A 14,435-nucleotide genomic window follows, 5' to 3' on the forward strand; every position below is an offset into this window, starting at 1 on the left:
GGGGTCATTACCAAGCACGGGTCCACTTCGACGCCTCGGGACTCCAGGTTCTTGCGGACAGTGGTGATTTCGTCGCTGGCGAGGTAAGCTGGGTGATCTTCGTTACATTTCAGCATCTTTTCCAATTCGTTTTTTGTTTCGTTGTGGACAGACTTAAATTTTTTTTAAAAAGGCAATGCAAATGAACAGGCATTAGACTTTAATTCTCACTGCTTACACAGAAGACAGAAAGGTCTGGACTAAAGACTGAATCACTGCTGCTTGATCCCCGTCCTCCAGGCCAGGCAGGCCTGCTCGTACCCCAACACATCCAGGGGGGCTGGAACCGGATTCAAAGGCTACCGGGACACACTGAACAAAATAAACAAAAAGGCAACAGGACTGAGGGTCGGCAACTCTGGGGCTGCCAGGTGCATGTGCGGCCCCACCCGGGCCCCTCGTGGGCAGCCCACTGGCCTCCGCTCCAACACCAGATACAGACCGCCAAGGACACAGGCGGCTGGTCGCTGGCCGACGAGCACGCTGCGGGCCGTGGGCCTGATGGACCGCCATCACTCCTTTCTGGGGCTCGGCCAGGGAGCCTCAACCTGGAGTCTGGGAACTTGGGTGGGAAACAACTCCATCTTTATTTTCACTAGCCTCTAACTCAGACGTTAGCCCCAGGGTCTGTGAGCTTGTGGCTCTCCTAGTGCTATCACTCTATGCCAACATACTCTTCCTTCCTCTGAGGTCCCACGTGCTCATTTTATACACTTAATAGCATGCTCCTGAGAAGGGAGCTGGGCCCTGCCTGACAGGCACCCACGGGGGCTGGGACACAAAAATGGGGAGGAGGCCCTGAGCTCACTGTGGCATGGGCACCGCCCTCCCCAGACGCACTGCGCCCAGGAAGGAGAGCCACTTTCCATTCATGGAGACACACATCGTTTCTGATGAGGGCGGTCAATGGAAACAGCCACCTTCAGCCAGTTGGGAAGTGGAAGAACCATTTCCAGTGGCTTTGCCGAGGGCCAGCCCCATTTTGCTACCAAATTCCTTGCAGGCCCCTTTGGATCGCTCTGATCTGTCTTCTTGAAAGGTTCAAAGAGCCGAGTCCTGTCTCAGCCTCTAGTCCTCCCCAGCAGGAAAAAACCAACGCCCTAACTTCTTCATTGTTCAATATTTCAAAATGCACAGCCAAAGAACTGGAGCTGGCCAAGAGAAATGAGCTTCAAAATGGGGGAAAGAGGAGTTTTCCTTAAAAAAATCCTTATACAATCAGCTGTCCTCACTCTACTCACTGTATGCACACTATGGCTTTTTCAAAGACTGGAAAAATCTGGACAATTATTTTTATTATCACAGCAATAAAGGTGAGAATGAAAAGAGCAGCCCCATCGGGGCCACCAGCAAGGGATGGCCCTTACCTGTTCTTGGGTCCGTCCCATCCAGTTCATCCACCGCTTTTTCCAATCTGGACCCACCATGTTTTCAAGGACAGTTTCCGCTAGAACATAGGATTTTAGAATGAAGAAAATTGAGAGCATGAAGCTAAATTACTTACTAAACTTTACTAGTATGACAGTGACATGTTTGCAATCTCCTTATCTTCCAATTCCCTATGAACTCACATTCAAGTACAAGGCCGAGGCACAAGGCTTCAGATCCAATTTGGTAACAGGCTCACTTAACTGTCTACAAATGGCAGAACTGCTTATGGATTCAGTATTAACTGTACGGAAAAGATTTCCGTGGTGGTTCCCCAGTTAGAGTGGTCCTTGCATGCAGTGATGTTGTCCTCAGGTGTTGGAAAGCGATGGTCAGAGAACCCAGCACAAGGGGCGCCCGCCCCCTTGCCGAGGCTGACCCTCTACGTGTACTCTCCTGCCTCCTCCAGAAGTCTGGCCCCCTGCCCTCCCCCTCTATCACTGACCATCCACCTCTTCCTGTCTTCTGGATGCTCGCTGATGGCCACAAACATTCCTGGCCTCTCCTGTCCTCACACAGTGCAGTTTGCCAGAGCCATGTCTCTTTCCCCTTTTCACAGCAAACTCCAGGAGAGGCTGCCCATAACACAGCCTGTCTCTGTTCCCCTGTCCTCCGTCCTCATCCTTCTTGGCCCCATGTTGCTCAGGGTGCTGCTGACCAGCTGCCCTTTCCTTGATTCTCCACCTCCCTTCTCAGGTCCTTTCTCCTGGACCCGCCCTCACGTTGCACCCACTAACTGCGGCTGTCCCCCAGGGCCCTGTCCTGAGCCCTCTTCTTTGTGCGTGGTGGTCTCAGCAGCTCTCCCAAGGTCAATGATCACTTCTAGGCAGGCGACCCTCACATCTACTTATCCAGTCCTAATCTCTCTCTCTCTCTCTCCTGACCTCCAATCTCATACCACCAACTGACCAAAAAGACCTCCTTGTTTCCCTTCAAACTCTTCCCTCCTTCCCCTGTCTAGGTGTCCTTCTTGGCTCCCCATCCCACTCACGGGTCTCCAGGCGCCCAGAAGCTATGCCCTCTTCCATCTGTGGCCTCATCTTCTCACACCTGGATGGGAGCTGCAGCCTCCCCCTGGCTCCCCACTCAGGCTCACCATCCTAACGTGCAGCTCGGACCACCTCCACCCCACCCAATAAACTCCAGGACCCCGAAACCCTCAGCCTGGCTCTCTGAGCCTTCCCTCCCTTCCATGTACCCGGTGACCTAGTGACTGAACTCCTCTTCTCCCATGACCCCACATCTCCCTACCTGATGCCTTTCCTCATCTCTCACACCCTCTGTGGTGACCTGCCACTTGCCCTCCGTACATGCCCTTCTGGGATGGGCAGAGGCCATCTGCACAATCGTCTCGCCCATGGGGGGGCCTTTCTTTGTGTGCCCAGTGATAAGCGTGGTGGGAGGCAAACAGGCCTTTAATAAACACCTGCTCATGGGGATAATAGCCTGAGAATGCCGAGGAGGACAGATTGTGGACCCGCGCGCGCCACATCACCCCATGCTGCCGATGCCCTGGCTGGGCAGGGGCACTGGCCCGTCCTGGCTCTACTCACTGTCCTTGAGCCGTCCTCGGAGGGCTTCCTCCATGAAGTAGATGGCAGCGTCCCATTGCTGCTTGTCAGTGATGGAGCGGTCCTCCAGGGCATTGTGCTGGATAACTCTCTGAAAACCCAAGGAGGCAAGAAACAGGAGACGCGTCAAGTCAGCCCCGAACCCACACAAGCTACTGCCTGAAAAACGGGAGTGGGGAGAGGTCTGAGGCCTCCTCTACAATGGGAAAGAACGTCTGAGGAAGGATGGAGGCCCTGGCCTGACTGGCCCTTCTGGGGCCTCCAGCTCCCGGCCTCTGGGCCAGGCTCCACGTGTGGACGCTCATGGGACACGTTTGTCTTTTTCCTTCCTGCCTCATGTTACTTTTTTCCTTCTCCAGTGGAAGACTGGCAAAGAGAAGAGAGTCATTTCAACTCACTTGATATAGCTCTGATGTTCTGGAAAAGCAGCACACAGAAAACTGGCTGAAGACTAAAGAGAGGCAGAATGCCACGCCTGGGCTCACGCCTTCCTTTTTCTGTCCAAGCTTGACACTTGTAAAAACAGCATCAGGACGAGCTCAGGAGAAGCCAGCGGGAAGGGAAGGAAGAACGAGAAGGCTCAGGGCAGGGAGGGGACCCCTGGCTGATGGGCCGGTGACAGCGGACTAGAGGCCTAGAGGTGCGACTTTTAGTCTGCTTTTGTTTTCCCTCCAAGGAGAGTGACCCATGCACTGAAAAGAAGGGGAAAGGCTAGCAGGGAGCTGATGTCTGAGAGGCCTGAGACGTCTGGGACCAGCTCAGGTGCCCAGAGGGCCAGCAGCTCCAGCCAGGGAAGAACACAGACTCTGCAGGCTACGGGCCAGGGAAAATTCTAGAAACAGTTAGGAAACGAGAGGCTGGCAAAGGTCAGCAGAGGGAAGCAGCCACCACTGAGAGCCCGCACAGCCACCTCAGGAGCAGGGCCTGCCAAAAACTGCTGGGAAAGGTGGGGAGCATTTGGCCTAATGGAGCCTGGACCAGCACCACACGCCGCACACCAAGACGCAGCAGGTGAGAGGCGAAATGACTGAGGGAGCAAAGGGCTGCGCTTCTGAGCAGACGGACTTAAAAACAATTAATCAAATAAGACCAATTAATTAAGAAAATTACCCAGGACCAGGCTCAGGCAGTCTAAATTCTAATTGCAGGGAAGATTGGGGACCTTGCAAGCTGGGAGGGGAAGAGTAGAAAAGCGGCGCCCCCTCCCCTCCTGTCCCGCGGAGGTCTGTGCACAAGCAGAGGGATGTGGACAGGGTCACCAACGACCCGAGCGTGGACAGTTTTCTGATGAGACACATGGGCTACTGAGAGGCGCGATGGTGGACACTCCCTGTGCCAACCCGTGGATCTGGCCTGGTTTCTGGTCCCATACACCAGGTCCTCCATCTAGGGTCTCTAAGTGGCGGGAAGAGCAGCTCTGGCTTCCCAGCCATGCAGACCTCAGTTCAAACCACACACTAATGTTTCTCCCAGTTCCCCTAAGTGAATGAAGCTGTCTCCCAAGACAGACACTAGACTAGGCCCATAACCGAACAGAAAGGCTCTGATCCAGAACCAAGTCCTGGGGACTCGGCATGGTTCACTCCATCCTGCTCCTATCCCCCCAATCTCCTCAGTCCAAATGGATGAAGGACTGAGACAAGAGAAGCGACTTTAGCAAAGTGTCGGAGCAAGGAAGAAACCCCCTTTAATGTCTACAGGCAGGAAAAGCTCAAGGCCAAACAGCTGATACAAAGGACCGATGAGAGAAAAGGGAGAACTTAAAAGCCTGCAAAACCCAAACATTTTTACAAAACAAACAGGTAAATGCAGAAGGGAAGCTTCTCTGATGAAGGTCTCATAACCAAGACACCTAAGGAACCATCTCAAGTGTCTAAGACGAAGAACCATTTCCCAAAAAGTGAATGGCCCAAGGACGGAAGAGGCAGCTCCAAGGGAAGGGCCAGGCCCTCAACAATCCCGTAAGAAAGGAAGATTCCATGCCAGTTCCTGCTCGAAGTCAGAGAAGGAGGAATGCTGGACAGTTGAGGGAAATGAGCCAGGCACACTCATGCATTGTTGGTGGAGCTGTGAATCTGTCCTGGAGAGTGATTGGAAATGATTCCCCAAAAGAAACTGAAACCTCCTGCTTGCGCTCCTAGACTCAAGGCAGGTCTCTCTTGGGAAATGGCCCCACAAATTATGGCCAAACAACCCAGACAGAACAGAACGGAACTGTGGGATGGGCCAGCATGAGATCAGAGGAAACGGGCAAGGCCCCTATGGAACGGGGTGGGGCCAAGGGCACGGACATTCTCCATGAGGACGCTCACGTGCCCTGACCACAGGAGACCAAGCCGACGCACAGAGGCAGGAAGAACACACAGGCTGACCGACAGGATTGGAGCCGTAACCACAGAGCTGAGTCGAACAATCGAGGCCTGAGAACATGAGCTCATCCTGAGCTGGGACTGCTCCGTGCTTTAACCCCAGACCCAGCATGGCGTCTGGCGCATGCAAAGGGCTTCGATGTGAAATCTTACTCATGGGTACAAACCAGCGGGGAAGATGGTTGTTCTGAAAAAGGTCTCTGACTAGCTCCCCACGAGTCAGCAGTGGGTGAGGTGGGAGCCAACGGTCCCATGCTCCTCCCCCTCATCGGACTTCACTTTGGGGTTCGGTTCTGGACGCCAAGCAGTGTCCTAAAGAAGGCCACGAGCACTGGGAATGGTCTCGAATTCATGTCACACACACAGCAATTGGGAGGATGTTCCCAGAGCCACACGACCCGAGAGTCTCAAGCCACTACACAAAGCACCGCCCCCAGAACCTGCGTATAGACTACGTAACAGATCCCCGCCGTGGCCCCCACGGCCTTCCCTCTGCTGCCTCCTTTGTGACCATGACCCAAGAGAGGCCTCTCAGGACTCTGGGGCTGGGGCCTCAGAGGCGCCAGGGCCCCCACACGGCTCAGGAGGGGCCGGTGACCTACCAGGCTGTCCTCGGCAAAGTCGTTCCACTTGTGCCGCTTGATGCTCTCCTCTTTGACCGCCTGCTTGAGCTTGTCGAAAATGTCGTCATGCTCCTTGCCCCTGGGCTCCGTCATGAAGCGGGAGAACTCCTCCTGCAGGGTCTCCCAGGCCACCTGCCGTGGAGAAGGGAGAGCAGAGCGCTGCAGCGGGAGAGAACGGGCGGAGCCTGCACGACACCCGGTAGGGGGCGCCAGGACCGACGCCGTTAAAGACCCCTCGACAAAACAAACCCAAACCTCCATCCACGAAGCAGCCACCTCCACGTTCCAAACCATAAACGCCTGCTCATTAGCAGAGCTAGGCGAGGATGGGGCTGTCTTCCCAACTGAAGTCTCTGTCACAGAAAGCTTTGGACCCTCTGGGTCAGAAGGAGGGACTAACAAGGACCAACCCCTGCCTCCCCCCAACAAGGGACCAAGGGCCACTGGGGCCCCCAAGCAGATCCCCCCACTTTTCTGACGCCCTCTCGCAGGACATGGGATCCAGAGAGAGGCAGAGAAAATGGTCCCAGGGCCGACCAAATCCCAGAGTGTTACATGCTATCAATGGGCCAGAGAGGGCCCAAAGGGCCGGGGTGCACAGCTAATATCTGGCAGAGATCTCTGGGGAAACGGGCAGAGGCCACCTTGCTCCCAGGGCAGCTGGGAAAGAGCTCCCCAAGGGGCTGACTCAGCAAGGTCGCCCCGACGCCCCACACACTGTGCGCCTCCCGGCATCTGGGCGTCAGCTGCCTCAGGCTGCACTCCCTATGTGCACCCAGGAGAGGCATTTCCAGAGTTTGCATTCCAATTTCACAAGAAATTAAGTGCTCGAGAAGGAAAGACAATTCTCTCCTTCCAGCAGCCGGTTAAATGGGGGGAGGCATTGTCCCCCAGGGAGCTCCAACATAAAGGGCACTGTCCGCAGGGTAGTGAACCCCACAGAACAGACGGCATGTCTGACCACGAGAACGAGGGGGAGAGCTCCCCGCCCTGAACCAGGGACACCCCAACCTCGACTGCTTTGGTGGGCAGTTGCTTGTCGGTCCACTGCTTCAGCCTGATGTCCACCGTGGTGTTGAAGGTCCCCGAGTTCATGGTCTGGGCAGCCGGAAGGTAGATGTTCTCGATCACGTGGGTCGACACTCTCTCCCACAGTGTCTGCTGCAGGATCTCCTCCCTGAAACAAGAAGCACCATGAGGACGCCGCAGCAGGCGAGGCGCTCCGGGCCACTCTGTGTCAGGGGCGCTAGCTCGGGTGCGAGGGCCCCGGGCTGCATCGAGGCTCGGCCTCCCCATCTGGCCATCATGTGCATCACCCTCGGGCACGCCAGGTCTGGCCCAGAGAAGGAGGAGTGACCCAGGGCCCGGAGATGGCCCCCTAGAAAACACCTGCCTGACGGATGCACGAGAAAAGCTGTTTTTCTGGCAGCTCAGCCCTGCCCCCCAGCCTGGAGCAGCTCTTCAGCTGCCAATGACAGCCAGGCGACACTGATGAAGCACGTACCAGCCGAGGGGCACAAAGGCTGGCACTGTCCTACATCGCCATCACCCTGGCATCTCTATGGGGAGCGCCTCCCAGGGGCCAGGCACTGCACCAAGCTCTTTGCTAGAAAGACAGGCAGGCCACGAGGCAAAGGCGAGGAGGATGCACCCTCTGGGCCGAGGCAGGCGGGGGTCTGCAGCTGGCCCACCGCTTTGGGTCGAGGCTAGAAATGGCTGCTGCCGCCCCTGAAGATAGGGATTCCCAGCGCTCTGGGGCTCCCTGCCTATTCCTCTCTCCAAACTTGATTCTGACAACCGGGGGAAAGTGGTGCCAGAGCAAAAAGCTCTCAGGAAGAAGAGAGAGAGCCACTCTTTCCATCCCTTGCAAAGGACATGGAGAAAGGGCCGGGCCATTGTCATGGCCTCTAGCTCCACAGGGAAATGAACTCAGGAGTGATGGGAAACCTCCCGATTAAGCTCTGAAAACACAAAAACAAGCCACTCCAGTGACAACAGTCCTGGGAAATTGGGGTTATTATGCCTACTTTACAGGGGAGGGAACTGAGGCAGGCAGAGCTGAAGTGACTTGCCCAAGGCCCAGGATTCTGGTCTTGCTGACTTCAGGCCTGGCGCTCTATTGGCTGCCCCACCTAGATAATGAGGCAGAGCCAAGGGGGGCAGGGGCCTCGTGCCTCCTGCCTCCTGGATGCCCACAAGATACGGGGCTCCTTGTGAGCAGGGACTGCGGCTTTCTCTGAGTCCCTGGGGCTTAGGACAGTGCCTGGCACAGGGCGGGAGTCTCTCCACAACGCCTAGCAGGGCATGAGCTGCCAAGTCACTGCCTGACTGACTCGGCAGGCCTCAGAAGCAGCACTGCCAGCTGGGGGGAGGAGGGAGGCGCAGCAAGGCGAGCGGGGAGGGCATGAGCTGGCGGGTGTGGAAGCCTGTCTGGAGAACAGCAAGAAAGTCAGCTCATCGGAGAGCAGGAGGAGGTGAGCGGAATCAGCTGAGGAAGGAAGACGAGCTCCACAACAGAAGGGGCTCAGAAGGCCCAAGTGGGGGGCAGAGGGGAGGGTGAGCCCAGAGAGAGCCTACCATGTGCCAACACTGGGTCTGTAGTTCATCCCACGAGTTGCCACAGCAGCCTGGGAGCTAACCATGCTTTGGGGAGATCGGTCTGGCCCCAGGGGAGGATTCCAGAGGAAGGGAGAGCCAAGCAGGGGCTGCTATGGGAATCAGCAACAGGGAATGAGGGCCTGAATTCAAGTGACAGCTCGGGGGGGGGGGGGGGGGGGGGGAGGCGATTCCATGAGGAATATGGGGAAGAGGAACCCAAAGAGACCCGGCAAGGGACTGGATCCAAGGTCTGGGGGGGTGTGGAATCGGGGACAGCTCAAGGTCAAGACAAACAAGGAAGGTCAGGGGCAGACAGGAGGCCTGGGAAGAGCTGAGCTTCATGTCAGGCATTCTGGGCCTGGACATCCAGCCCAGGAGGGAAGGCTCTCCTCAGACAAGACGAACAAATGCTTACCAGTGTTTTGGTGTCACCTGGCTCAGGCTGATGACTTCATCTAATATTTCATTCTTGGCTTTCTCAAAGAGTTCATTCTGGGCAATAAAGAAACAGGGGAGTGAGAGCTTAGAAATAAACCCATTTACCTCGGCTGGAGGCCCAGGGGAGTGTGGGCACGCTACCACCTGGCATTGACTCACCGCCAAGCCAGGATGTAAATGATGCCCAAGAAACAGAGGCCTGGAAAATGGGGTGGGACTGCCCCACAGCCCAAGTAAGGCTAATCAGGGAACTGCCAGAGAAATACAGCGCCTCCCTTGTATTCCCAAAAAGCCCAGAAGAGGGCCTCTGTTGGGTGGACAGACTGCCAAAGAGCCTGGTGGGGCTAGGCCTGGGGACCCCCAGAGGGGCATGCCCATAGATAGGCACAGCCTCTCTGTACAGCCACGGTCATCCTGGAGCACCAAGGAGCGAAATCCAGCTTAGAGGAAGGGACTCCATCATGTGCCTCCATGACCTTGCCCCCAGCTCCCAATGCAGATACCCAAGTCTCAGGGAGCTTCAACTGGGTCAGCCTTTGTAGACGGTCTTTAGTCACCAGCTAAGCCTACTTTATGACTTTTATTTCCTCTGGCACAAAGTATATTGTACTAGGGAATAATAGTCAGGCTTTCCAATTTGGTGCAGAAAGGCCGTGACTCAGAAAGCAGGTTTCCTTTGTTTGTTGGATTTGGTGGTGAGGGGGCAAGCTCACATTTTAAAATGTCACCTTTTTCAGGGCAGATGTAACTTAACCATGAAAAAAAAATAGATTTTACATCGATTCCTGCAACTGCAGGTTTTGTTATGAATCACATAAGGGTGTAAGCAGAAGATATAAAGTTAGAAAGTATTACCCGGTCGAGTTCTCGCAGACGGGGAAAGTTATTCTTCCATTCGGTTTCAAGGTTAAAACGTGTTGCTGAGGAAGGAAAAACATCCATCAACCATTGTCTGACCAAAGCTGCAGTGAGAGGACCTGGGAGAGTCTGGGCAGGGCTAGGAGCCCCAACCCCCAGCTTCCTCATCTGCAGAATAGGCAAGCTGGCAGCCTTGACTTCCCCCCAAAGAGATCCTGCAGCCGTGGGGCCCAGTGACTCCGCCCATCACTGGGCTCCTAAGGTGTGTCTGGTCCACCCCAGGCACCTCCCCCAGGAGATCCAATCTGAAATGGGGCTTGTATCACCCCTCTGCTTATGAAGAGATAGTGCCTGACTGCCTAAGGCAACTCCTCCTTCTGTCCAGCAGATGAAGCTTCCAGACTAAGACTGAAGGCGCTTTCTCAGATGCCTTCCCACACTGCGGACTCCCAGTGAGGGATTCAGGAAGGGCAGGGGCCTCTAAACACAGTGTTGGGAAGGTCAAATGGCCTCATTTTCAAAGTGGGGAAAAGAATGGTGTCTGCAGACTGCTGAGCACAGAGTGTCCAGGAGCGGGTCAGTTAAGAGCTGGGACAGGAGGCAGCCAGGTTGCGAGCCGGTGCCCGGCCAGACCAGCGTCTCCCTGCTATGTGTGAGCTATGGTCCCTGGGACAGGACTTGACAGTCAGTGACGATACAGCCGAGGGGAATTGCCAACGAGGCCCTGGCAACTTGGGGGTCTGGGAGATGCCAAAGGGGACAGCGTGTGCACCCCCCAAAGCCCTCGATCCTCCTGGGCACAACGCTGTCTCTGCCTGTCCCCCCCTCCCCGCTTTTCTTGTGAAGCCAATCTCAAGCCCATGCCTCCTCAATTTTATCCTACTGGACCGTTCTGTGTGTCAGCTCCTCTCGGCTGTGTCCCCTGTAAACTCGAGTGGTGTCCGAGTCAGTCACCAGCAGACAAGTGCTGAGCAGCCGGGCCATGCACAGAGCACTGACGACCTCCTTCCAGAGCCTTCCAGACACAGCCCTGGGCCCACTCCACTGCCATCCTGCTTGCGCCTCTGCTCTGCTCCCACAAGACCAGAACCGGCCTTCGTCAAAGGTCAAGTCAATGACGACTCTCGGCATTTCCTCATCTACAAAGAGGGAGCCAGGGCCAGTCTGTCCTGACACGTTCCTTCCTGTTCACTAAGTGAGCTTTTAGCAGTGTGTCCTGGGACTCTGAGGGGAGCCCAAAGCCTCATCGTCCTACAATCTATCAGCTGCCCTGGGACACCCACGAGTGCCTTTTGCCCCCTGTCCTGTGAGACACAGCTCTTCCCTTCTCCGCCATCTTTCAAGAATCACCCCCAGCGGCTGGACAGCCTCAGCTCTGCTGGGCCGGTCACTCCCTCTGCTCTCTCGTTGTCGTAAGCCTTCTCTGCCCCCTCACAAGCTCAGCCTCTGCAGTCTGGTTCCTGCCCAAGCACTGGTTTGGTATCTCCCCTGGTCTTCCTTAGCTTAGGACTGGGCATGCCCCTTTCTATTCACGCTCTGGTATTTGCCTTCCTTCTCCTCCTGCGTGCACCTCTGAGGTCCCTACTGGGATGTGGTCCTCTTCCCTCCCAGGCTTATCTCCCTTGTGCTTCCAGCAGCTCACACTTGACATGTTCCCACCCACAAGACAGATCCCCAGAGAGCTTCTCCCCCAATGCAGGACACAGAGGTCCTTCTGGGTCTCCGGTTACAGTCACTTTACCACAAGATTCCCATCACTTCCTCCCCATTGATTGTTTTTTCCCAGTTGGTGAGAATCAGATCCAGAATATGGGGGTCCTCCGTTAAAATCTGACATCATCAAAGCAAACTGCCCTGGGAAGATTACTGGGTTGGACCAACCCGTGACGTCATTAGGGCCCTCTTGCCGGCCCGGAGCACCTGGGAGGTGGGGGGAAGGTGACCCGCCCAGGCCTTCCTGACTCTGAAGTCCTCTCTCTCCTCCCTATCAGCTGCTTTGGCCAGTTCTGAAGAGAGGGAGGCTGTCACCTGCCCTTCCTGCCCTTCCTTTTCCTTCCCATCCTTCTTTTAAGAATGAGAACCATTCCCAGGCTTGGTCTGATGGGGACACACAGATCAGAATGCAAACGTTTTCCTGGTTGGTCCTTCTTGATTGTTCCTGTTTGCCTTTTATGCTTCTCATGACTCCTGTCTTTGCCCTTCCGAGCTCCTGGGTAGCTCTGACCTTTCTATCAGGAATGCTTAGAAATCTATTTCACCGAAGTGTCACTTTGTCCTCTGTGGGATTATGCTCAGTTTGGTGGGTAGATTATTTCTGTAAACCCATACTCTTTTCTAAAAAGAACATCATATTCCAAGCTCTCCACGCCTTTACTGTGAAAGCTGCCCAATTATGTGTGATCCTGACTGTGGTTCCACAACACTTACACCCTTTTTTTTCCAGCTTCTTGCAGTATCTTTTTCTTCAGCTTGGAAATTCTGGATTTTGGCTATAATGTTTCTGGGAGTTTTCATTTGAGGGCTTCTTTTAGGAGGCAACCAATGGATTCTATTTCTATTTGGCCCTTTGGTTCTAATAGATCTGGGCAATTTTCTTTTATGATTTCTTAAAATATGATGCCTAAGGTTTTTTTTTCCCTGTCACGGCATTCAGATGTCTAATGATTCTTCAATTCTCTCTCCCTGATCTGTTTTCCAGCTGAGTTGCTTTCAGGCACATGTTCTTCTATTTTCCATAAGTCTTTTGATTTCTTGTGGTCCCAAGAACTCGTACATTCTCACTTTTAGAAAGTTTGCTGCATAGGTAAGGTTTTGTGTCTCTTGTGCCAACCTGTAATTCTCTCTCTGATTTTTTCTTCCATAACTCTTTATCTTTTTTTCCTATTTTTCCCTCTAGGCCTCTAATTTCAACTACAAAAAGATTTTAAACTTTTTTTTCCCCTTAAACTCTTGCTTTAGATCTTCCTGGAATTCTTGCTGAACTTATGCCCAAGCTATGCTTTAGTTTGGGCTTTGCTTATAGCTCTTTTGGAGTCATTCTCTCCTGGGTTTGTGGCATGTGTGCCTCTGCCATAGTAATAGCTTTTTAAGTGGGATTTTTATTTACTTATTCCTCCTACATACTTTCTGACTTCACACGATGTCAGAGCTGACTTCTGTGCATTTCTGGAAGGAAGTTTTGCAACGGTCCTGTTGCTGTTTTCATGAGGTGGTGAAGGTTGTGCTATTCCAGGGTCTCGGAGATAGCTCAGGCTGGGGACCTGCGAGCTTTCGGGGCTCTGAGAGCGGTCTGATTCAGGACAAAGTCTGACTGCTGCTCTCCTCATCAGCACTCGTCAAGCTCCTAACCTAAGTGGAGTCCAAGCAACACTCTGGTAGGCCTGCCCCAGTTGGAGTTCCAACAGACTGCTGCTGGACTCAGTTCCTCTCAGCTGACCGGGAGGCTCTGAGGGTCCAGAGGGACAGAAGTGCAGGCTCCTTACAACTGTCTAGGACTCCTGTGAGGAGCCCTCATTCCTCTGCTGCAGACTCTAAGCTGGGCTAGAGGCTGGCCTGGAGGCTCTGCTCTGCTCAGTCCCTCTAGGGGCCATTCACCTATTCAGCCAGCCCTCCATCTGTGCTCTAGAATTGGGTTGTGACGGACAGACAGCCTCCAGCTACCTCCTACTCCTGCCCCCAGCATCCTGTCAGGTCCCTGGGGGTTGGCTAGGAGACCACTTCTTACCCTGGAATACAGCCTCTCCTTATGTGGGCTAGACACTGTTCCTAGTGTCCACAGACTTCCTTTGCCAGCCTAGACTGAAGAACTGACTCACTATGATTTCTTCTTGGATTTCCTGCTCAGGCCTCAGTCTGATGCATTTTCTTGGTTTACTGGGAGGAGGGTTTTTGTGGTGAGAAGGTAGAGGGCGATAAAATCTCCCTCTACCACCTGCCATCACGTGTGTCTACTTTCCACCTACGGCGTGACCCGGATGCACTTTTAACTATCTGGAAGCCCTTTCAGAGCCACGGGCCGGCCTCCTTGCACTGAGATCTCTGGTGGCCCAGACTGCACAATCACCTCCGTCCTTCCCTTTCTGTTCCCACTGTTAGTCAAGACTTGATGAAGGTTAACAAAACCTAAATCTGATTAGAAGAAAATCAAACAAGGTCTCCCCGCCCAGTCCTTTAATGCTGAGCGCCGGGACAAAAGGAAGCACAACTCTCCTCCTCGCTCCCTTTTGTTTATGTTTGCTAAAGGTTCACGCACACACAGACACAGAGAGACACAGACATGACATACACACACAGAGACACAGACACATTCAGACACACACTCTCACACAGACACACTCACATACACACACTCAGACACACTCACACAGACACACACTCAGACACACTGACACAAGAGACACAGACACACACACACAGACACACTCACACAAGAGACACATAGACACACACTCACAGACACACAAGAGACACACACAGACATACACAGAGACAGACACACACTCAGACACACA

The 14,435-nt window shown here is 54.2% G+C and overlaps 1 protein-coding gene across 4 annotated transcripts in view; it reads right to left on the reverse strand.

Moving 5' to 3' along the window:
* Window positions 1-14,435, reverse strand: part of OPA1 (OPA1 mitochondrial dynamin like GTPase) — a 65,396-nt gene that overhangs the window by 20,384 nt on the left and 30,577 nt on the right. For all 4 annotated transcript variants that reach the window (XM_069083290.1, XM_069083291.1, XM_069083289.1 and 1 more), the window contains 7 exons: window positions 9,922-9,986; window positions 9,044-9,120; window positions 7,042-7,207; window positions 6,010-6,162; window positions 3,021-3,129; window positions 1,407-1,486; window positions 12-152 (listed from right to left, as the gene is read on the reverse strand). In XM_069083290.1, the coding sequence (XP_068939391.1) occupies window positions 12-152; window positions 1,407-1,486; window positions 3,021-3,129; window positions 6,010-6,162; window positions 7,042-7,207; window positions 9,044-9,120; window positions 9,922-9,986 (791 nt within the window). The remainder of the gene's footprint in view (window positions 1-11; window positions 153-1,406; window positions 1,487-3,020; window positions 3,130-6,009; window positions 6,163-7,041; window positions 7,208-9,043; window positions 9,121-9,921; window positions 9,987-14,435) is intronic.

The sequence above is a fragment of the Petaurus breviceps genome, unplaced genomic scaffold (genome assembly GCF_028583685.1).
Source record: "Petaurus breviceps papuanus isolate PSGF00001 unplaced genomic scaffold, PetGlider_PUasm1.0 173, whole genome shotgun sequence".
NCBI classification, from domain to species: Eukaryota; Metazoa; Chordata; class Mammalia; order Diprotodontia; family Petauridae; genus Petaurus; species Petaurus breviceps.